This window comes from Monodelphis domestica, chromosome 6 (assembly GCF_027887165.1).
Source record: "Monodelphis domestica isolate mMonDom1 chromosome 6, mMonDom1.pri, whole genome shotgun sequence".
Lineage (NCBI taxonomy): Eukaryota > Metazoa > Chordata > Mammalia > Didelphimorphia > Didelphidae > Monodelphis > Monodelphis domestica.
In genome coordinates, this window is record NC_077232.1 from 80454940 (window position 1) to 80479449 (window position 24510).

At 39.2% G+C, this 24510-nt stretch overlaps 1 protein-coding gene across 3 annotated transcripts in view; it reads left to right on the forward strand.

The window, feature by feature from the left end:
- Positions 1–24510, forward strand: part of CFAP99 (cilia and flagella associated protein 99) — a 192241-nt gene that overhangs the window by 65485 nt on the left and 102246 nt on the right. For all 3 annotated transcript variants that reach the window (XM_056803661.1, XM_056803660.1, XM_056803662.1), the window contains exon 5: positions 17634–17746. In XM_056803661.1, the coding sequence (XP_056659639.1) occupies positions 17634–17746 (113 nt within the window). The remainder of the gene's footprint in view (positions 1–17633; positions 17747–24510) is intronic.

Consider the following 24510-nt stretch of genomic DNA (forward strand, 5'->3'; position numbering starts at 1 on the left):
AAGGAGAATTCTTTGTCTTCTGGTTTTTGCCTTTGAGAGACGTGATTCTGGAATGTCGTCAGATAGAGAAGTTCCTGGAAGAAAAGAAGGACTCCAGGAAGAAGCAGACATAGAGAAGACTGGTTTCTTGAGGAAGTCCCTTTTTTCTAGCTAGCTGAACTAAAGGCTTTAGCGAATTTCCTGGTGAGTGAGATTTGGGATCTCTCTCTTTGTCTCTCTCCATTTTTCTTTCTCCATCTCTCTCTGTCTCCATCTTTCTCTCTTGTTCCCAATGGAGAGCTCATTTATCCTGTCTATTATTTAGTATATAGTCAACTTCTCTTATTTCTGCCTGCTATTTGCTTGGATAAATGGCTCTATTTGCTCTTCAATATTTGCTGTGGTCCTTGTGTGTCCAGCACTGGGCAAAGGGGCTGTTGAGCCTTCACACAAAGCCTGGTGCTCCTTCCCTTTGCAGAGCTATGACCAGAAAAAGCAACTTGAATTCAAATTTCCCCTAGATTAACACCATTGATAGAAGCAGATAGATATAATTCTTGTCTGGTATCCCCTCTCCTAAGACAGGAGGGTAGACCAGCCTAGTGGCCCCAATCTTCTGCTCTTCTCCTGACGAATCCTTCTGTCAGGCAATCAGAGATTGAGTGACTTACCCAGGGGTACATAACTAGGATGATTCTGAGATTGGATTTCAACTAAGATCTTCCTGACTCCAGTCCCAGTACTCTATCCACTGAGCCACCTATCTGTCTCCTAGGCATAAAGAGGTTAAGTGACTTGCCCAAGGTCACATAGCTAGAAAGTATTTGAGGCTTAATTTGAACTCAGGTCTTCCTGACTCCAGACCCAACACTTTTAACCACTGAGCCAAATTCTTACTATACTACTTTAGAACTGTTTTCTATTTTTTTCTTTTTTTTCCTAGAGCCTAGACCAATAAGATCTTAATGCTATTTGTGGAATGGTCCCCTTAGCACTTGTCTGTCTCTCTGTATGCTGTGATTAATTGCAATCATTATCATCATCATCATTTGTTTAGAGCTTTACAATTTACAAGGCACCTTAAACGCACCTTGAAAGTGTACAAAGCACCTTACAAGTGTTTACATTCCCCCCACCCCCACCCCATTTGATCCTCATAGCAACCTCTGGAGATCTTTTAAGTGTATTATATCCATTTTGCAGATGACGGAACTGAGAAACAGATACTGAAACAACTTCTTTTTATGAATTGCCTTGCCCCATTAGATAGTGAATTTCTTGAGGGCAGGCTTTTGTCCTTTCTTTATACTCCAAGCACTTAGCCCAGTGCCTGGCACATACTAGGTGACTTGGATTTCTTCAAACTGACTTTAGCTCTGTCAATTCCCCTTCAATTTCCCATGCCACCCAAGACCTCTCTCTCAAGCTTCCCATACCAGCTCTGAAGCTGCTCCCTGATGCTCAGGAAACAGGGACAGCTGTGTGCCCTGATAGATAGCCTCAGACATACATGAAGCTGGCCCTTCCTTGGCCAGCACCTTCCCTGTCTGGCACTAACCTTCTGGGATTATAAAACAGGAGATGTGGTTTCAATCCCAGTTCTGACACAGTGTAACCTGGATGGAGACATTTCCTTTCTCCCAACCTCAGTGATTTCATCTTTAAAATGGGACTATATCACTCAAGTCCCCACCAGGGTCATTTTAAGGAAAACTGTAAATATGAGTTATTAAAGCATGGATCCAGACCTCCCAGTGCTGTAGTATGTTTAGAATAGATCAGCATTTTATCTCCTTGAGGATGTACAGTGTAGCCTTTTGTTATGTTTCCTTTGCAAATTCCCCACCAGTTTCAGACAGCTCCCAGCACAAAGAAGGTGCTCCGGATTGTTGCCTAACAGATGGGCCGACAAACAGTGCTTTTCTAAATGTCTCATACTCAAGTGAGAAATTTATTTTTAGGGTGTCTGAAGTGATTTGACTCCATTAGAGACTCATTTTTCATTCTACCTTCTTTTCTTCAACTGAAATTTATTCAACCTGAAAACCCAGAGGTAGAAAAAAAAGTCTTCAGAACTCAGGAAGTTGCTTATCGGATCATAGGATGCTGGGACTGGATGACTTCACAGGTCATCTAAAATATAACCCCCTCATTTTGCAGAGGAGGAAATGAATATTCATGAGGAGGGAATGGGAAGTGACAGAGCCGGCTAGGATCTGAACACAGGTCCTCTGAACCAAAGCCAGTGCTCACTTGGAATGAAATAAAGTCTTCAAGGGCACCTCCAGCTGGAAAAGATATGGACTGATCTTGTATTGATGCAAATAGTAATAATAGGTCATATTTCAATTATACTTGATGGTTTACAAAAGCCTTTTCTTCACAATGACTCTGGGGGCAGATTACACAAATATTGTTATCCCCTCTTTTTTGTTTAAACCCTCACCTTCCTACAATACTGTGGTCCCAAGGCAAAAGAGTAGTAAGAGCTAGACCGTGGAGTTTAACTGATGTTAGACTTGAACCCAGGACTTCCCATCTCTAGACTTGGCTCTCAAACCTTTAATCCACCTATAAACCATCTACTTTTGAACATGAGGAAACAATCTCAGCAAGGGTGTTGGGGTTGGATAAGCTTGTATTAAATACCTACTGTGTGTTAGGCACTGTGCTGAAATTTTTATAAATTTCATCTCATTTGAGATAAATTTATCAACTCGCCTATGGTAACTGAGAGAGAGAAAGAGAGACAGAAAGACAGAGACAGAGACAGGGAGAGACAGAGATAGAGACAGACAGAGACAGACAGAGACAGACAGAGAGAAAGAGAGAGAGAGAGAGAGAGAGAGAGAGAGAGAGAGAGAGAGAGAGAGAGAGAGAGAGAGCGCTTTTTTGCAATGTTAGCTTTTTCTCAGAAGCTGGTCATTGTGCCAGGCATTTTTTACAAGATGAGTAAGCAGACCAAAGTCTATGATCTCTCTGAGGAATCTTATTAAGCTACCAAGTTAACTCCAGACCTTCCCAGAAACAGATTTTGACTGAGAAAGAAATTTTCAGTAAGAGTGACATCACTCACCCAGAGTTGACCTTTCAGTTGTCCTTATTTAGCCTCCTGACATGACAGTGCATTATCCTGATGCTGGGGGATGGTGGTAGGGGTGGTATTCATGAAACAAAAAATAAAATTAATTTAATTTAAAATAAAGCCTGCCTTCTGGGAGCTTATGATCTAGTAGAAAAGATAATGATTCTTATACAGTTAAGCATAGTAGAAATAAGTTAATGTTCACTGCTTCTTCTTTTTGGTTGTTTCAGTCATGTCTGACTCTTTGTGATCCCATTTGGAGTTTTCTTGGAAAGAATACTGGAGTGGTTTTCCATTCCTACTCCAGCTCATTTTTCAGATGAGGAAACTGAGGCAAACAGGGTTAAGTGATTTTCCCAGTGTTACACAGCTAAGAAGTGTCTGAGACTGGATTTGCATCACAAAGATGATTCTTCCTGGGTTCAAGACTAGCATGAGTTAAGTATTAGACCACAGGGGATCCAATTAAGCAGAGATCGCCTCCAGAGAGAGAGAGAGGAGCCAGTGCCTAAGTGAGGGATCATGAGGTGGAGCAAAAATGAACCCTCTCCAGCTAGAAAAGTTAGAATGGAGTTAAGAAGGAAAGCACAGTACAGATGGGAGCTGGAGATACTGGAGGTTATTTATCTGCTCAAGTTACCTTTTGTAGATCATCAACTCAGATCTGGGAAAGACCATAGTCTAGTTCAATCCTCTCATTTTGCATCTGAGGAAACTGAGGCCCAGATAGGTCATGTGACATAGATTATATAGTAAGTGGAAAAGTTGATATAGTGCCTTTTACACACATGAAAGCATCTATGATCTCCTCAGGGCAAGGAATGCCCAATGGGGGAATTTCTTCTGTCATCACTCTGGGGAGCCCTTAGATGGCTTAATAAATAAAATGATGCCTAGGGAATTGTATTTAAAGTACAAAAATGCTAAGTGATTTTTCCTAAGGTCACACAACTCAACTATCAGAAGTGAACTCTAAATTCATCTTCCTGACTCTAAGCCCAGCACCACTCTCTGTTCTTGTACAGAGTGGACACAATGCTTTGTCCCAATACCTCATTCCTTATACCCCCTCCTTGCACTATGACATCAGAGTTGCCAGGGGCCCAGCCAATGCCCAGTTTCCCTAATTGTATCCAGAAAACAGCAGGAATAAGGCATGAGAGTCTCCTTGAAAAATTGGCAACTCTAGCCTATCCTTGTGATTTCCAGTACCCTGGGCAGGGACTTCCTCCTTGACCAATGTGGTTGGAACTTTTCTAACAAAGCAGTTATAGCTAAAAATTCCCAGCATAATGGAAAATGTACTTTGGCTTCCAAGGACAGAGTCTAAATGTTCCAGTTCAAATCCCATTACAATAAATTCCAAAAGGCAGTCCACATGGGGGTTGAGGGAGAGAATGAAGGGGTGTGTTCATGATCCTTAGCCCTGCAGTCAGGAGATGAGGATCTGAGCCCTAGTTCTGCCACTTCCTTGGTGTATAACCTTGGACAGGTCACCTAATGTCCCTGATCATGAGTTTCTTCATCTGTAGCATAGAGATAATCCTATTTCTCTGCCTACTTCCCAGGGTTTTGATGAGAATTGAAAGGGATAATGGCTGTAAGGTCCTTTTAAGCTGTCACGGGTGGTATAAATGTGAGCTCTCATTGTTATGATAAAATAAGGTAATGTATGTAAAGTGTTTTATAACTGAAAATTGCTACATAGATCTCTTAGAGCTGGAAAGGACCTCAAAAGTCACCTACTCCAAAATCCTCATTTTACAGATGAGGAAACCTAAAAAAGAGAAGTGACTTAACAAAGGTGACCTGGGTGATCATCATCACAAGTGAAATATGAGTTCTTGTCCACTGCTATGAGGATGAGGGCTCCTTCCACTGGACTATATTTGCTCTATAAGTGTGGGGATCTGTCATGGGAACAGTTAAGAGTTGTGCACAGGTGGGGAAGGGAAGGGAAGGGGAAAAAAAGAAAGGAAAGGAAAGGAAAGGAGAGGAAAAGGAAAGGAAAGGAGAGGGAAAGGAAAGGAAAGAAGGAAAGGAAAGGAAAGGAAAGGAGAGGGAAAGGAAAGGAAAGGAGAGGAAAGGAAAGGAAAGGAAAGGAAAGGAAAGGAAAGGAAAGGAAAGGAAAGGAAAGGAAAGGAAAGGAAAGGAAAGGAAAGGAAAGGAAAGGAAAGGAAAGGAAAGGAAAGGAAAGGAAAGGAAAGGAAAAAAGAGGACAGGAGAGAAGAGGAGAGAAGAGGAGATGAAAAAAGAAACAAGAACTTAAGTACCTACTTTTGGCCAGGCAATCTCCTAGCACTTTACTAGAGGTGGACAAGCCTCAGTGATCTGGTGAGAGATATGATTGGGCAACATCCATGATCTTTGGAACTTTCCCTTATTTTGGGAGCAAAGTCCTAGCACCAGTGGAGTTCCCACAGTCAGGAACATGGCACACTAAGCTAATATCAAGAATCCCATAAAAAAGTTAACAGACTGGGAGAGAACCAGAAATAGAAGCAGAGCTGAACCCTGATGTCTATAGCAAGGGAAAGGCCTGACCTTCAATCTACAAAAGTTCATGAGTAGATAATAAACAAAGGAGGTAAGAGAGATGGAGAATGTTACACTCACGCAATGCCTAGGCCCATCTGGGAAACCTTGCCCAATCCTGCTATGGCAAAAGAGCTACCCTACCACCACTTTCTGCATTAACCTCTATATCATCTATGGAAGGTTAGATGCAATAATTGAGAATTTAGAAAGCACGAATTACTTAATGAGAATTATTATCAACACTTTACTTATAGGGAAAGTAAAGTGATAAAAAGAAAAGTGTCTTTCTTAATGGCTTACCTAGATACCCCTTACCTTAAGGCTTCAATAGATTGATAACTTCATTGAAGGGGGTGCCCCTTGCAGCAGAGTCAATTAAAACCTACTCATACCTTCCCTCTCTGCCCCAAACTCTCTTGTTCATTTTCATGTGTATGTCTTGAGAGGTTCTGTGTATGTGGAGGTGGAGAGTGGGGGAATGTCTACCCACCATCCCAGAGATCTTTCTCTGGTTCTCATTACATGGTAATTACCAATAGAGCATGGGATCTGCCTCTTGGTTTTCCCTCTCTCAATGCTTGACTGTTCCACCTCATTTTCTGCATATGCTTCACTCTGATTATATCTCTTACCCTACTTATAAAATTAAGAGCCATAATCCCTCAGAAAAATTCAACCTATTCACATATGAAAAATCTAGTGGAGGAAGAATGCCTATTGTCTGGACCAGGATACTCATTTAGTTGGACAGCTATAAATTAGTTCCATTAGTGTGAGTATATTATACATATATATGTTTGTATATGTGTGTAGACACAAGTAGGTGTGAGTATTATAGGTACAGGATGTCTCCGAAGTCTCAATGCACTTTTAATCTTAAATAATTTAGAAGAAAGCTTAAAATGAGCCCATACTTACTGTATATATAAAGATATTTGTGTGTATGTATATTTGTATACATAAATGTTTGTGTGTATTGTGTGTTTATGTGTGTATGTATTTCATATATGCAGGTGTTCCAAAGATCTTAGTGTCTGAGTCTGTGTGTGTACTATGGGTGAACAGGTACTCTGCATGTGCAATGGACTGGTCGCAGCATCGTATAAGAGCAAGAAAATAGACTCAGTTTCCTTTTGGGAAATTGTACCCCACTTTTAGTGACTCCAGATTTCTGAAGCCAAGGTCCAACATTTTAGCGTCAGTATTCTCCCAGCGATACTGCCTGGCTACAAATCATGGCATGCCACAGCCTGTGAGGAATGAAAGTTGGAGTTCACCCAAAGAGTAAGAGACAGACCTGTGGTGGGTGAGAGTAGGCTGTTAGCAGTTAGAGGGGAGAGAAGCCATTATAGAACCAAGTGCTCTCCCTGGCAGTCAGCAACCTATCCTAAATCACCCTGACTCCTATTAGAGTATTAAGGAATACCCATTGCAGACAGGGCTCACCCTAGAAGCTCAGCTATAATAATCCATCCCATTCTTAAGTGATCGATGGCAATATACACAAGACATTCAAGTCTCAGGCATTTTGAGAAGTAAATAACTGATTCTCCATTTCATAACTTCATATATTTTTGCCACTGTTCCCTGACTATGAAATTACACATTTGTCATTTGTTCCCAGAGAGTTAAAAGGGTTGTGAAAATGAGCTATTTTTATGATCAGAAAGAGGGCATATACTCCAGATGGTTCTTGCTCTCGAGACTTCCTTAAAATATTGGAGGGAGAACAGTAGGGTGTAGGAGAGAGAAGAAAGGATTAAAAATTAGAAAGCTAGGGAAGCTAGGTAGCACAGTGGATAGAGCACCAGGGCTGCACTCTGGAGGACCTGGGTTCAAGTCTGACATCAGACACTTCCTAGCTATGTAATTCTGGGCAAGTCACTTAACCCTAATTCCCTTGCCCTTGTTCTCTTCTGTATTGGAATTGATACTAAGATAGAAGGTAAAGGTTGGAATTAGAAAGTTTAGGATCTCTAATTGTATCTCTGGAGCTAACTTGCTACGTGATTCCCCAGCTAGTTCAACTCTGCCTCTTTTCTCATCTTTAAAAATGATGGCATTGGTGGGAGAGTCCTGCCTTCTTTGCTACTTTTTTTTTATTTTTTAATTTTGAGAAATTTTATTTAATTAATTTAGAATATTTTTCCATGGTTACAAGATTCATGTTCTTTCCCTCCCCTCTCCTCACCCCATTCCCATAGCTCACATGCCATTCCACTGGGTTTAACATGTGTCATTGATCAAGACCTATTTCCCTATTATTGATATTTGCCCTGGGGTGGTCATTTAGAGTCTATATGCCTTCTTCTCCAGATAGCAAAATGGGAACCCCTGAGCCATACTCTCCGACAAGGCACAATAGCCTAATCTGTGCCTGATTTCCCAGCTCCCCACAGAAAGACACAGATGACCAGATTCCCTGCACACTCTTCTCCTGGGAACACAGAGACAGGCACACATTCTCCTTGCATCAGTCCCAAATGGGCTATATGAGTATTTAGCTGAGTTTGTGCTGCTAAGAGTTACACTTACTAACTAGATGATCTCCAGGCTTTTGAGAGTCTTGACCTGTGATTTTATGATTCTGTGACTGCCTACAGGCTGGAAAAAAATCCCATTGTATTTTCTATGTATTTTCATAAAGTATCTTAACCATTTTCAAAGAGTGATAGCTAAATCACTTCTACCCCCTTTTCCCTCCAGTTGCCCTTCTTCCTGCCCTAAGAAAAGATTTTGATCATCCATTGTAGCTTATCCTCAGTAACACAGAAATAAGGTTGGTGGTCTTTCACTCACCTTCTCCTATATCTCTACAATTCCATTTTCAAATAACTCACTAAAATAGTTTCCCCTGAATATCCTTAGTCTATAGCAATGTTGTAACATCTGGGAACTTCAAACCCATTGCTTGAGGAATAGAGTAAAATGATAACTCAGATTCACAGCTGCACAGAACTAAAGTGCCTCCACCTGAATTAGACTCACCCCAATGATGAATTATATTCCTCTAGTACAGGTAGGAAACATAGTCATAAGACATAAGGCAACTGGGCGAAAAGGTAGGAGAGAGAGGTACTCTATCATTTATCCCCTTCTTCCTGGCCCAGATGACCTCAGTGGATGGAGCACCCAAAACATTTACATAGGGAAGATCTCAGGTTACCCACGGGGTCTACTTTCTCCTCAATTAAACCATTTCTGCCCAGTGGCAACAAAGCCTGGCCAAGGTTCCTTCTGCTGTTTGTTACAACCTTTCTCCTTACATCCCCTAGCTGAACGCTACCTCCTCTTGCTGGAAAGGGCGATACTGTTCATTGTGATGCTGATTACCTATTCTCCAAGGCTCTGCCAGCTTCCCAGAGTTGCCAGCATAAAGGAGATCTTTTTTTCTTTAAACACTGCAAGTTTATGTTGCTCATTAGAAGCTTTTATTCTTGGGGAACATAACCCTTTATGCGCCAGAAGCCATGGTCAGAACCACTTTCTCTCTTCCTATGTCTCAGCTATTACAGCAGAATTTGGAACTAACCTTAAAAGCAATCAGACCTTGTAAGAGTCCTGAAAATACTGCGACATTTTCAGAGCAATCACTTTGAGGAGAATATAGAAGACAAATGTATGTCTTAGAGTAATGCTGAGTCAGCTCGTTGAGGCCAACGCTGTCTCCAGAGCAATTGGCGGATCACACTGTCTTGAGCATGATTCTAAGGATCTTAGAATATTCCTCCTCAGTTTCAACTTGCAGATGCTTGGTGTTGTCAGTGCTTTCCACCCTCCCACAGAAGAATTGAGATCATCTTTGTCAGAGCCTTACTAAATCTGGAGAGGAGGAGAATAAAAGGAAGAGGTAGTAGCCACAGTTTATCACTTTAGAAAATACTGAGCACAATAGGGATTTTCCCAGCCTGCTTTGAGGAGTTAGGTATAAAGGACCCAGATATTACCCTGTACCACGATTTGCTACACAAACTCACACAAACCAGTGACCTGCTATAGGAATTTACATGTTTCCTTCTGTGTCCAGTTTATTTGGGATTGGCATAAAGAAAATATATCTTTCTTTGGTGTACTAAAGGAATCAGTTAAATAGCATACCTTGTCACCTACTATTTTACTGAGGTTATAAATGTGAAAAAGCCCCTACCCTCTAGGATCTTATATTCTACTAAGAGGATGCATATTGGGAATAGTGGAAATGGACAAGAGCTTGAGAGGGCAGTAGATTGGTCAGTCTTTCCAATAGCAATGATAATATTGGTGACTATTAATCCCTGAGCAAGAGGCAAGAAGCCTAGAGGAGGAAAGGACTGTATGCCTGGTAGGAATATATTTCTGGTAGTGGGACAAATGGCAAGATGCCCACGCTGTCCGGACCCTGGTGTCCTATTGGATGACTGGATAGAATGAAGCATGGTCTGAGAATCTGGGCTCAGCTAGAATAAAAAATACTGAAGTAAGAAAAGGAGTCTCAGTTCATCCAAAGATAATCACGCAATTTGGTAATCAGGAAGAGGAATGTACCAGCAGGTTTTTAAAGTGGAACGTGGCAGGGTCTAATCCCATCCCTCTTATTCTTCTGGATGAGTAAAAGCTGTGGACAGCTCCTACACACCTTCACTATTCGCTGGAGAAGAAGAGAAATCAAATCTTCTAAATCCTATTCAGTCCATTATTTCTTCTAATACCTGTGATATGTGATAATACCACCCACAAACCTCCATTACATACCCCATCCCATCCTTCTTAGATACCAGTACTGTCGCATATAGAGAGGACAAGATTGCAAGGTAGGCAAGTTTCTGTTCAGTGCCCCAGGCTTTGGTGTCCTTTTCCTCCTTGCAGTGTGTCAGGAGTTTGGGACATTAGAGGGCTGAAATGAAGAGGCAGACAGAATGGGGTTGCCAAAACCACCTTTGATCATTCTAGGGACAGTTAGAAGAGGAACTGAGGAATTGTAATTTTACAGAGGATTCATGTTCTACCCTGACCCTGAGGAATCAGAGAACCCTTGAATTTTGCTGATTACTAGCTTACCCACGAGGAGAATCTGTGTGTCAACTTATCTGCAGAGAAAACAAGGCTAATAAAAATTTGAACACAAAGTATAATTTAATAAACATGGAAAGGATACAAATGGAACTCATATCTAAGCCTCTGGAGCAAAACCAAAACAAAACCAGGGCCATCTTCCCTTTCCATCCATAGAGGGGTCATTCCCTGGTTCTGCATAAATCATTCACAACACTAACAGTGAAGTAAAAGTAGCAAGTTTGAACTATAGCAAAAATAGCATCAATATCCACCTCGACTCTAGCCCTTCATTTACAATTCATCTGGACAAAACAGCAAGAAAATTGCAACTCCCACACTGGTTGACCCAGTTACTCTGGCCAATATAGTCAAATTCCTGGCCATTGCCACTGCTGTATCAAAGATCAGTACCATGATTCTCCCAGGCTCCTGCATCCACCCTCTCCTGCCAGACTTGAATTTCTCTATTCTCCAATTAGTACCTGTGGTATTCGAGGAAAGTAAACCCTTCTCAATGCCACTTCCATAGAATTATGCACTCCTTCCCTGTATCATGTATATCTTCTATATCTTTCCCTGATTATAAAATTTACAGTCCCTGCAAATTACAAAAGGTACAGATTGAGGCTGTAGATGTTCATTACATTACATCCATAAAATTACACAAAGTATGTGAAGTATCAAGATACATAGATTACCTCTAAGTATGTATGGCACACACAAGTAACTATATTCAGAATCAAAGAATACTTAAAAAAAAATTTTTATTTAGTCAATTTAGAACATTATTCCTTGGTTACAAAAATCATATTCTTTCCCTCCCTCCCCTCCATCCACCCCTTCCCATAGCTGACACCCAATTACACTGGGTTTTACATGTGTCCTTGATCAGAACCTATTTCCATGTTGTTGATGATTTGCATTAGGATGTTCATTTAGGGTCTACATCCCCAATCATATCCCCCTCGACCCATGTAATCAAGCAGTTGTTTTTCTTCGGTATTTCTACTCCCACAGTTTTTCCTCTGAATGTGAATAATGTTCTTTCTCATAGATCCCTCCAGGTTGTTCAGGATCACTGCATTGCCACTAATAGAGAAGTGTTGATTGTACCACAGTGTATCAATCTCTGTGTACAATGTTCTCCTGGTTCTGCTCCCTTCACTCTGCATCAATTACTGGAGGTTGTTCCAGTTCACATGGAATTCCTCCAGTTTATTATTCCTTTGAGCACAATAGTATTCCATCACCAACATATACCACAATTTGTTCAGCCATTCCCCAAGGGCATCCCCTCATTTTCCAATTTTTTTGCTACCACAAAGAGTGCAGCTATGAATATTTTTGTACATGTCTTTTTCCTTATTATCTCTTTGGGGAACAAACATGACAGTGCTATGGCTGGATCAAAGGGCAGACAGTCTTTTAGCACCCTTTGGTCATAGTTCCAAATTGCATTAATGTCCCAACTTTGCCACATCCCCTCCAGCATTCATTACTTTCCATTGCTGTTATGTTAGCCAATCTACTAGGTGTGAGGTGATATCTCAGAGTTCTTTTGATTTGCACCTCTCTGATCATAAGAGATTTAGAGCACTTTTTCATGTGCTTATTAATAGTTTTGATTTCTTTATCTGAAAATTGCCTATTCATGTCTCTTGCCCATTTATCAATTGGAGAATGGCTTGATTTTTTGTACAATTGATTTAGCTCTTTATAAATTTGAGTAATTAGACCTTTGTCAGAGGTTTTTGTTATGAAGATTTTTTCCTAATTTGTTGCTTCCCTTCTAATTTTGGTTGCATTGGTTTTGTTTGTACAAAAACTTTTAAATTTAATGTTATCAAAATTATTTCTTTTACATGTTGTGATTTTTTTCTACCTCTTGTTTGGTCTTAAAATCTTTCCTTTCCCAAATATCTGACAAGTATACTATTCTATGTTCACCTAGTTTACTTATAGTTTTCTTCTTTATATTCAAGTCATTCACCCATTCTGAGTTTTTCTTCGTGTAGGGTGTGAAATTGTTGATCCAAACCTAATCTCTCCCATACTGTCTTCCAATTTTCCTAGCAGTTTTTATCAAATAGTGGATTTTGGTCCCAAAAGCTGGGATCTTTGGGTTTATCATAGACTGTCTTGCTGAGGTCACGAATCCCAAGTCTATTCCACTGATTCTCCTTTCTTTCTCTTAGACAGTACCATATTGTTTTGATGGCCACTACTTTATAGTATAGTTTGAGATCTGAGACTGCAAGGCCACCTTCCTTTGAATTTTTTTTTCATTATTTCCCTGGATATCCTTGATCTTTTGTTCTTCCAAATGAATTTTGTTATGTTTTTTTCCTACTTCAGTAAAATTTTTTTGGTTGTTCCATGGGTATGACACTAAATAAGTAAATTGATTTGGGTAGGATTGTCATTTTTATTATGTTAGCTCATCCTACCCATGGGCAATCAATGTTTTTCCAATTGTTTAGATCTACTTTTAATTGTGTGGAGAGTGTTTTGTAGTTGTGTTCATATAGTTCCTGTGTTTGTCTTGGCAGATAGATTCCCAAGTATTTTATATTGTCTAGGGTGATTTTAAATGGAATTTCTCTTTCTAATTCTTGCTGCTGAGATGTGTTGGAAATATATAGAAGTGCTGATGACTTATGAGGGTTTATTTTGTAACCTGCATCTTTGCTAAAATTGTTGATTATTTCGACTAGCTTTTTGGTTGATTCTCTAGGTCTCTTTAAGTAGACCATCATATCATCTGCAAAGAGTGATAGCTTGGTCTCCTCATTGCCTATTTTGATACTTTCAATTTCTTTTTCTTCTCTAATTTCTACTGCTAGTGTTTCTAGTACAATGTTATATAATAGAGGTGATAATGGGCATCCTTATTTCACTCCTGATCTTATTGGAAAGGCTTCTAGTTTATCCCCATTGCAGATGATGTTTGCTGATGGTTTTAGATATATACTGTTTATTATTTTTAGGAAAGGTCTTTCTATTCCTATACTTTCTAGTGTTTTCAATAGGAATGGGTGTTGTATTTTGTCAAAGGCTTTTACTGCATCTATTGAGATAATCATGTGATTTTTGTCAGTTTGCTTGTTAATATGGTCAATTATTTGGATGGTTTTCCTAATATAGAAACCATCCTTGCATTCCTGGTATGAATCCTACCTGGTCATAATGAATAACCCTCATGATCACTTGCTGGAGTCTTTTTGCTAGTATTCTATTTAAGATTTTTGCATCTATGTTCATTAAGGAGATTGGTCTGTAGTTACTTTTTTAAAACTTTATTTTTTTGTGTGTGGGTTTTTAGTCTGTTTTCTTTCACAAAGTGACTAATATGGAAATATTTTTTGCATGACTACACATGTATAACCTATATCAAATTGCTTACTATCTCAAGGAGTGGGTTGAGGAGGAAGACAGGGAATTTTTATGTATAACTGGGAAAAGGTAATTTTTTAAATTTCACTCAGTAAATAAAACATGCCAGATGCAGTAATCAAATCCACATTACCACATACAATCAATAATTTAGTTAATGCAGATATATACTACATATATATTTTTTCAAGGGGCTAGACTCCCCTAAAGGTAGCACTATTTGGATGGCATTCTTGCCTCATCACTAGTCAGATAAGATAAGGACTTCTATGATGATTCATTGTCACATTTAGACTTTCAGATTCACATTCCATAGATGAGCCAGTATTTTCTGGACCACTAGCCTCTAAGCCCTGATCTTGGCACATGGATAACCTAGGTCTTTATGAATGGTACTATCTCCAATCACTAAAGGGTCAGACTATTTAAGTGGCCTCTGTTCCCTTCTGGACCCCATATTTGTAACACTGGACAGTAAAAAAGGATGATTTTTGAGTTACCTGCCATGTCCTTTCCTTGTCCAAGCAGAGGTCCCACTCCAAACTAGAGCAAGTTTTTCTTTCTTCCTTAATACCCAAGGAGCCACCAAAATCTGGCTTTTGTTCATCCAAATATTGACCCAGATCCTTCTGAAATGGGCCATCATCTGGTGCCAACTATCTGTTGGCAACTGGTTCCTCAAATCTCCTGAGTTCTTTTCCTTTTCACCAGGGAGTCTGACTAATTCCATTTAGACAATATATGGTTACAATACATTGACTTTGCAGGTCTCTGAACCTTCTCTGGAGACATTGTGTGTAGGTTATCTGGTCTTTTCACCTCTTGGTATGCAGTGACTACTAGTTCAATATCTTGAGGTTCTCTAGACCCTAGATCCTAAGGTTCATGGCAGTGCCCCTTGGCTGGAATTAAGATATCTGTTCCTCTTCTTGTTCTTCTGACCATGAGGTCAAACCTCATGAGGAAACCAAGGGGATTTGAGATTGGCATTAAAAAAATATGTCTTTCTTTGTGGACTAAAGGAATCAAATAGTATCCCTTATTACCAACTATGTTCTAAACACTATGCTTAGTACTGGGGTTATAAATGGGAAACAGTCCCTGCCCTCAAGAATCTTATATTCTTCTATCTAAGGGGATACATATTGAGAGTGGTGGCCATGGACAGGAGCTTTGTGCTAAGTAGTTCCAGGACTTATGAGTAGCCCGAGAAGGCAGTAGGCTGGTCTGTGTTTCCAATAGCAATGATAATATTCATATGCCTATTGATTCCTGGGGAGCCTAAAACCATGGGAAAGCTAAGAACTCAATGGATAGAATCACAGGTTTCACTGTCTGTGAAGTCTGGCTTCTGGTGGTTATCCCTTTCTGATATAAAACTATTTCCTCCTAGGCCATCTAAGCTAGGTTGGAAGTGTTTTTTTTTTAATATTTTATTTTCCCAATTACATGTAAATACAATTTTCAATATACATTTTCCAAAATTATAAGATCCAGATTGTCTTCCTCCCTTCCCTTCCCCCTCTAAGAAATGGTAAGCAATTTGGTCTGGGTTATACATGTATTATCATGCAAAACATATATTGGCCATTGTTGTAAGAAAATACTTGTATAAAACCAAAAATCCCAAAAAAACTTAAGTGAAAAATAGCATTTTTTCTTTATTTTTCTTTTTTTCTTTTAATAACACATTGCTGCATAAATTTTCCAAAGTCACATAATCCATATTATCTCCCTCCTTTCTTCCTTTACCACTTCTGGAGCTGACAAGCAATTCAATCTGGGTTATACGTGTATCTTCACTCAAAACATAGAAATAGTATGTTTTTTAAAATATTTTTAAAAATTTTTTCCGCAGTTACATGATTCATGTTATCTCCCTCCCCTCTTCCTTTCCCCCTCTTGGAGTTGTCAAGCAATTCTACTGGATTATACATATATTATCACTCAAAACCTATTTCTATATTATTCATTTTTGTAATACAGTCATCTTATAAAACCAAAATCCCATATCATATAACCATATAAACAAGCGATAAATCACATATTTTCTCCTGCAAGAAATAATATGTTTTGATCTGCATTCTGACTCCAGCAGTTCTTTCTTTGGAGGTGGATGGCATTCTTTGTCATAAGTCCTTTAGAATTGTCCTGGATCATTGCTGAGAATAACTAAGTTTCTCACAACTGATCATTGTATAACATGTACAATGTTTTCCAGGTCCTATTTATTTCACTCTGCATTCGTTCATGTAGGTCTTTCCAGCTCTTTCTGAAATCATCCTGCTCATCCTTTATTATAGCACAATAGTATTCCATTACCAATATATACCTCAATTTGTTCAGTCATTCCCCAATTGATGAGCATCCCCTCAATTTTCAATTCTTTGCCACCACAAAAAGAGCTGCTAAAAATATTTTTGTACCAGTAGCCCCCTCTCCCCTTTTTAAATCCCTTTGGGATACAGACTCAGTAGTGGTATTATAGGGGTAATATTATCATAGGGTATGCACCATTTTGTAGCCCTTTGGGCTGGTTGGAACAGATTTTACTGAAGGAAGGGACAGCTAACCCCAAGTCATTAGAGGCTCAATCACTTTTCTTGTTTATGGTTCTTCACCAACATATCTCCATGGGTAAGATCCTGGAGAGACTGAGGTGATAACATAGTTCTTCATAAGTCTGATAGAAATGTTTTCACTTCCTGCTAATCCTCCTGACATGGCCTGGGGCTACTTCTGCAGCTTCTGTCTCTTCAGAGTTAGAACTCTCCCTGCTGAAAACTTGGCACCTGAGAACTTTAGAGCAGCAGCAGCATCTCGCATTCCTCGTGGGCTCGTATCTTTCTAAAGATGAAATATGATCCTACAGCTAAACTGATGCCTCAGCATAGATCATGTCCTTAACCACCTTTTCTTTGATTCTGAAGGAGCATCCCAAGAATGTCTAGAGCCCAGGACATTAGAGAAAAATCTTCTACTGGTACCCAACCTTGGGGAAGTGGGTCATTTTCTGACTTCTTTCCTTTGTGGTACCTTCTGTTACTTTACTTTCCCATTCCCCAGGAGGAATTTGCATCTTTAAAGAGGATTTCTGGAGAAGAATTACTTTAAAGCAAAGAAGGCTTCACTAATGGTGGAAGTTCAGACACTGATTGGGGATATATTTCTGAACAGGCAGTCACCTACCCCATTTGATCTGTGGTTGTCTCTGGTCAACTGAAATAAATGTAATAGTCTTAAATAATGACTGTTCATATTTGCATAGAACTTAGAAGTTTACAAAATGCTTTCCTTAAAAAAACTCTCAGTTAAGATGTGCCATTACTGTTTTCTCTAATTTGCAGATAAGGCAACTGAGGCCCAGAACATTTAAATGACTTGTTGGAGGTCACATAGCTAATAAATGTTAAAGCAAAACTTTGAGTTTGGGCTCCTGACTCCATCTCTCTTTTTCCTACATCATACTGCCTCTACAATATAAAAGATGCACAGGAAGGAACACCTGATGGGCAGACCAGAAAATTGGAATTCAAACCATAGAAATATCTGTACAACAAGTATTTCCTATGTGATAACTCAAAGGTCAATATTCTTTCCTCAGTTTCTCCAGTTTTTTTTCAACGTCGTAAACTTGAGCACATGGATAAAAGATGAATGGAGTTTAATATATGATTCCGATTACGTAAAGGAAAACTGGATTGAACCATTGTTGAAGTGAGTAGCATCAACATAAATGTAAGTTTTATAATCCATCACAATAGGAAGAACCCACATTTTTTTGAAATTTTTATTTAATTAGTTAATTTAGAATATTTTTCCATAGTTACAAGAATCATGTTCTTTCCCTCCCTTCCCCTCACCTCCTTCCTGTAGCTAACACACAATTCCACTGGGTTTTACATGTGTCATTGATCAAGACCTATTTCCATATTATTGATATTTGCACTGGGGTGATTGTTTAGAGTCTATATCATCCCCAATCATATCCCCATCAAACTATGTGATCAAACAGTTGTTTTTCTTCTGTGTTTCTACTCCCACAGTTCTTTCTCTGAATGTGGATAGAGAAGAACCCACATTTGTATCAACAGCATAGGAAGGTTCTCTGTGTCCAGGGATAGGCTGGAGCCACCTAGAAGCAGCTCACAATTATTAAATTTTCAGTATGAACATTTACCTTGACACTACAAATCAGGGCTTTGTTTATTGTTTTGTTGGTTATCTAAACTTAAGAAAGTGATAGAGAAATGTTAATAATGTAGATTATATTTAAAAGTGTGTCTAATATACATTTAGAAAGTTAGTAAGCATTTGCCAGCACATTGTTCTCTGGGTCACACCTACAAGTCCTGGGTTCTCTCTGGCACTTAATCCATTTTTTTGGTATTAAACTTCATTTTATTTTCCCCCTCAATTACACTTTCTAACATTTTTCAAAAAATATTGTCTCCAATTCTCTCCCTCTCCCCCTCAAACTCTATCCTCTTTGAGATGATAAGTAATCTCATATAGATTTTACATGTACAATTATGTAAAACATTTTCCCATACAAATATTTTGTAGAAGGAAACTCAAATAGAAAAAAAAATTAAAGTAAAAAAAATTTACTTTGATCTGGATTCATACTCAGATCTTTTTCTCTGGAAGTAGATGGCATTTTTTATCATGAAACCTTTGGATAGTTTTGAATCATTGCATTTCTGACAATACCTGTTATTCACAGTTATTCATTGTAAAATATTCCTGTCACTGGTTCTGTCCTGGTTCTGCTTATTTTACTCTGCTTTAGTTCATGTAAGTCCTTCCAGTTTTTCTGAGCTACTCCTGCTCGTCATTTCTTATAGCACAATAGTATTCCATTACAATCATATACTATAACTTGCTCAGCCATTTCCCAATAGATGGGTATCCCTTCACTTTCCAAATATTTCCCCCCCCAACTAAAAAGAGCCGCTTTAAATATTTTGTACATATGTATCCCCACCACCACTTTTTTATCTCTTTGGGATACAATCCTACCATTTCTGGGTCACAGGGAGGGTATGTACTGTTTTATAGTCCTTTGGGCATAGGTCCAAATTGCTCTCTAAATGATTGAATCAGTTCACAGCTCCCCCAACAATACATTCCTGTCCCAGTTTTCCCACATCCCCTCCAAGTTTTGTCATTTTCCTTTTCTGTCAAAATAGTCAATCTGATTATGGTACTTTGGCCCATTTCTTTTAAGAACTCATTGAAGGAGTAGCTAGGCGACCTAGTGGATAGAGAACCAGGCCTGGAGACAGAAGGTCCTGGATTTATATCTGGCCCCACTCACTTCCTAGCTATATCCCTGGGCAAGTCACTTAACCCCAATTGCTCTTCAGCCCTGGAAACCAATATTTAGTATGGATTTGAAGGGTTAAAAAAAACTCACTGAAGAACTTAGAGCAGCTACCTTTTCTCCTGGGAAGTCACTTCTTATTCCTTTCCCATAATTAAATTAAGACACTTATTTTGCCTCTTCCCCTCCTTCTTTGATGACTATATTCTGCATGAAGATTTTCCTGGTCCTCTAATTGCTAGTGTCCTTCCCAAAATACTTTGTATTTAATTATTTTGCATATATTCGTTGAATAACTTCCTATTTATGATGTATACATATATTATATGTATTTATATTCTCTCATTAGTATATAAGTTCCTTGCAAAAAGGAATTCTTGAGGAACAGCTGGATAACTCGGTGAATTGAGAGCCAGGCCTAGAGATGGGAGGTCCTGGGTTCAAATTTAGCCTCAGACACTCCCTAGCTGTGTGACCCTGGGCAAGTCACTTAATCTCCATTGCCTAGCTCTTACCACTCTTCTGCCTTGGAACAAAAACACTGTAAGGTATTAGGTTTAAAAAACAAACAAACAAACAAACAAACAAAGGAATTCTTTCATTCTTTGCATTTGTATCTCTCAGATCACAGCACAGTGCTTGGAATAGGGTAGTTACTTAGTAATTATTGATTGATTCTCATGATCTATTCTAGATCAAGAAAATTTATGTACCAAAGAACCCAGTTTATTCACTGAAGCTTTATTATGTATTAGGTGTTATGGAAAAAAACAGATTCAACAACAAATTAAAGTTAATTCAATAAACATATTAAGCACGTTATATTTTCTCTGGACTCTGTTCTATGAAAAAGTAAAATTAGCATAGTCCCTGCCCTCAAAAAGCTTATAATCTAGGAAAAATGCAACAAAAAAATCTAATATAAAATTGTATATACATGTCAAAAGTAATTTTATAATAATTTGTATAATAGTCTGTGTATTCACATATAGGCTATTTTGTATGACATATTTGAGTATTTTTTGTATTCCTCTCCTAGATGGTAAGCTCCATGATAGTGATCCTGTTTTATTTAACCCTGTTTGTTAAATAATAAACATATGATTTCCTTTGATCTTCATAACACTCATTAGGTGTTAGGGAATAGGGAAAAGGATAAGTATTGGGATTACCATTTCATTGTTGTTCTTGTGTCCAGCTCTTTATCCTCATGGACCATTGCGCACCAGATTCGTTTATCCCCTACTCTTTCCCAGAATGTCCAAGTTCATCTTCTTTGTTGCTATGACAATATCTCTCTTATCTCATCTTCCACCATCCCATTCTTGTTTTGCCTTCAATCTTTCCCGACATCAGGGTCTTTCCCAATGAGTCCTGTCTTCTCATTATGTGGCTGAGGTAGTTAAGCTTCAGCTCCAGTATTTGTCCTTCCAATGAGGAGGCTGAATTAATTACTTCAAGTATTGACTGATCTGTTCTCCTTGCTGTCCAAGGTACTCTCCAAAGTCTTCTCTGGGACCACAACTCAAGTGTCAGTTTAACAGTGTTCAACTTTCCTAATCTCACAGCCATTCATTAATACTGGAAAAACCATAGCTTTGACTGTATGGCGATTTTCTCTGCTTTTTAGCATGGTGTCCACATTTATCATAGCTTTCTTTCCAAGGAGCAAGCATCTTTTAATATCATGGCTGTAGTCACCATCCATAGTGATCGTTGAGCCCAAGCATATTTAAACCTGACACTGTTTCCATTTCTTTTTACTCTCTTTGCTAGAAAGCGATGGAAACAGTTGCCTTGATTTTAGATTTTTTTGTTGTCTTTTTTTTTTTTACTTTAAACTTCAAGTCAGCTTTTACACTCTCCTCTTTTACCCTCACTAAGAGGCTTCTTCATTCACTTTCTGCTACCAGGGTGGTATTGTCTACAAATCAGAGATTGCTGATATAGATATCAGAGACCATCTTGTTCAAACCCAGCATTTTACAGAGAAGGAAACTTGGGCCAAAGGAAGGGAAACAGCTTGCTCTGGTGTCACAAAGCCAAGTCTCAAGCTGGGATTTCTGATGTCTCATTGGGGATTTGTCCCACCCCACTATACTGGCCAGGGTGGGCCCAGTCCTGTGCTTCATGGAGTTAAAGTCTGTGGTTCCATCTGTAAAGGATCCAAAAGAAAATCAAGATATGACCCCTGCCCTTAACACCGCTTCTAGGCTAGTTATAGAGAAAATGTACATTAAGCAATTATAGAAGAAACCAGTATATTATAAGGCCCTAAATTACATAATTAGGAAGAGTACATTAGGAATTTAGAAATGTGAGCAATGCTTGTGGTTTGAGATGATCAGGAAATGGTTCACAGAGGAAGCAGAAGTGAGCCCTGATAGATGAGTCTGTTATAGCGGCTGCAGAACCATCCCATAAATGTATGTCTTCAAGGTGCACAGCAAACACATCAGAATGAGTCTGGGAAAATTAATGTTATCTTTCAAAGTGGTCCCTGTGGAAGGCTATGCACAATCCAGTGATTTTTCCATTGTTCACATTCACATACACATTCTAGGAATTACTCTCAGAATCAATTATAAGGAACACAAGGAAATAGATCCCATTTCTCAATATCCCCAGCTCATTTACCATCTTCCCTGCTCATACCATTATCTGGCAGGTTAATCAGCACTCTCCTCATGGAATTTGGCTCTGAATAGCTTTTGGCCATGTCCTAAAATGAAAGCCACCTTTGCAGGACTAAGATTTGAGCCCATTGTTGTTGTTCAGTTGTGGGGTTTTTTTCAGTTGTGTCCAATTCATGACCCTATTTTGGGGTTTTGTTGGCAAAGATACTGGAGAGGTTTTCAATTTCCTTCTTCATCTCGTTATAGATGAGGAAACTGAGGGAAATGGGGTTAAGTGGCTTGCCCAAAGTTACACAGCAAGTAAGAGTCTGAGGCTGAATTTGAATTCACAAAGATGACTCTTCCCAATTCTAAGTCCAGCACTATATCCACTGGGCTACCAGTTAGTTGCCTTTGAGACCATTAAGAATATTCAAAAAGATGTGTCCAAGGTTCTAAATGTCAAAGCCTCTAGTGAGCGTGATCTTAGGGAAAATCAAGTGGTCTTGGTAGAAAGTATAGACAAGCCAAAAGCTGAGCCTGCAAGCATTAATCCCATCATTGACCCATCTCCCCTTAGCATCTATTTTGCCCAAATCTCTACACTACTCATTTCCATGGCTCCAGATAGACAACCTGCCCAGAGAACCACCATTGGGCATCTTTCAATCCAACCCAAAAAGTTTTCGTTAAAGACCTACTATATACGGGACAGCTGAGTGGCCAGGCCTAGAGATGGAAGGACCTGAGTTCAAGTCTGGCCTCAGATACTTCCTAGCCATGTGACCCTGGGAAAGTCACTTAACTTCAATTTATTTCCTACGCCATTCTGCTCTTCTGCCTTGGAACCAATACTTAATATTAATTCTAAGATGGAAAATAAGGGTTTCTAAAAAAGATTTTTATGTAAGACACTGGAGATGCAAAGTCCAAACAAAAAACAAACACTTCCCTCATAGAAGTTATATTCTACTGGGAGGAGGCAACATGAAAACAGATAAGTATACACACAATAATCTAATGAAGGGAATACCTCTAACTACTTGGGAGTGAAGGAAAGGCTTCCCATAGTAAGTAAAGTGTGGGGATGAATGAAATTGAATGAAATTATAGTTAAAGAGGAGCAGGAAGTACATTCCAGAAAAGACATAAAGAATCATCAAGGCATGCAGAACTGACACCAAAAGGAAACAACCTGGGTACCCACTCAGCTATGGTCATAGCAGTTTACCTTCTACCTAGTGATCTGCACCCACTAATGTCTTTCTCAGGCCTGGGGTCCCCACAAAAACAGAATATTAGTAACTAGTTTAGATGGCACTAGCAGTTTATCCCAGCTTTAGGCCACCTCTCCTCCCCAGTGCCAATGCCAGTGTTGCTGCTACCACTAAAGGCAATTGCCTTGAGCAGTTGGCACCATCATTGGTGGCATCTTTGGAAAGGACATACTTTTTGGATAGATAATCAGTCTCATTATTTTACATGCACATTTCATTGTGTTTCTTCTCATATTCAGCTGAACAACTATACTAATTGTATCCAGAGCACCATTGGTAGGTACAAGGGGAACCACCAACTTTACAAAATTTAGATAAGACAGAGTCCCTGCCTTTGTGGACTATAATAAAGTCTTAGGAAAGAAATATGATATAGATATAGATATGTAATTAATTGTGACAGTACCTGTGGATGTCTTGTGGAATAAGGAGAGCCTTTTAACTTGTTTGGTTGTTGTTTTTTTGATAGTCTGAGGAAGGGCAATGGTGGTTGATGGGGGTAGCATGTGGAAAAGGGTTTTTTCAAAGCTTAAGATCTCTAATTTGTTCCTCTGCCCCCCCAAAAAAATTAGCAACAGCACCCACTTTGAACCTTCATTAACACCAGTGAAACAAAGCCAGCATACTACAGGCACAAAATGATGCCTTCGTTTTTTTCTTTTAATTTTTTAATTTTTATCTGGTCAATTTCAAACATTATTCCTTGGTTACAAAAATCATATTCTATTCCTCCCTTCCCTCTCCCCACCCCTCCCATAGCCAACTCGCAATTCCACTGGGTGTATTACATGTGTCCTTAATCAGAACCCATGTCCATGTTGTTGGTGTTTGCATTAGGATCTTCATTTAGAGTCTATAGCCCCAATCATAACCCCTGGACCCATGTAATCAAGCAGTTGTTTTTCTTCAGTGTTTCTCCTCCCACAGTTTTTCTTCTGAATGTGGATAGTGCTCTTCCTCATAGATCCCTCTGAGTTTTTCAGGATCGCTGCATTGCCACTAGTAGAGAAGTCCATTACATTCCATTACACCACAGTGTATCCGTCTCTGTGTACAATGTTTTCCTGGTTTTGCTCCTCTCACTCTGCATCACTTCCTGGAGGTTGTTCCAGTCCCCATGGAATTCCTCCAGTTCATTATTCCTTTTAGCACAATAGTATTCCATCACCAACATATACCACAATTTGTTCAGCCATTCCCCAATTGAAGGGCATCCCCTCATTTTCCAATTTTTTGCCACCACAAAGAGCGCAGCTATGAATA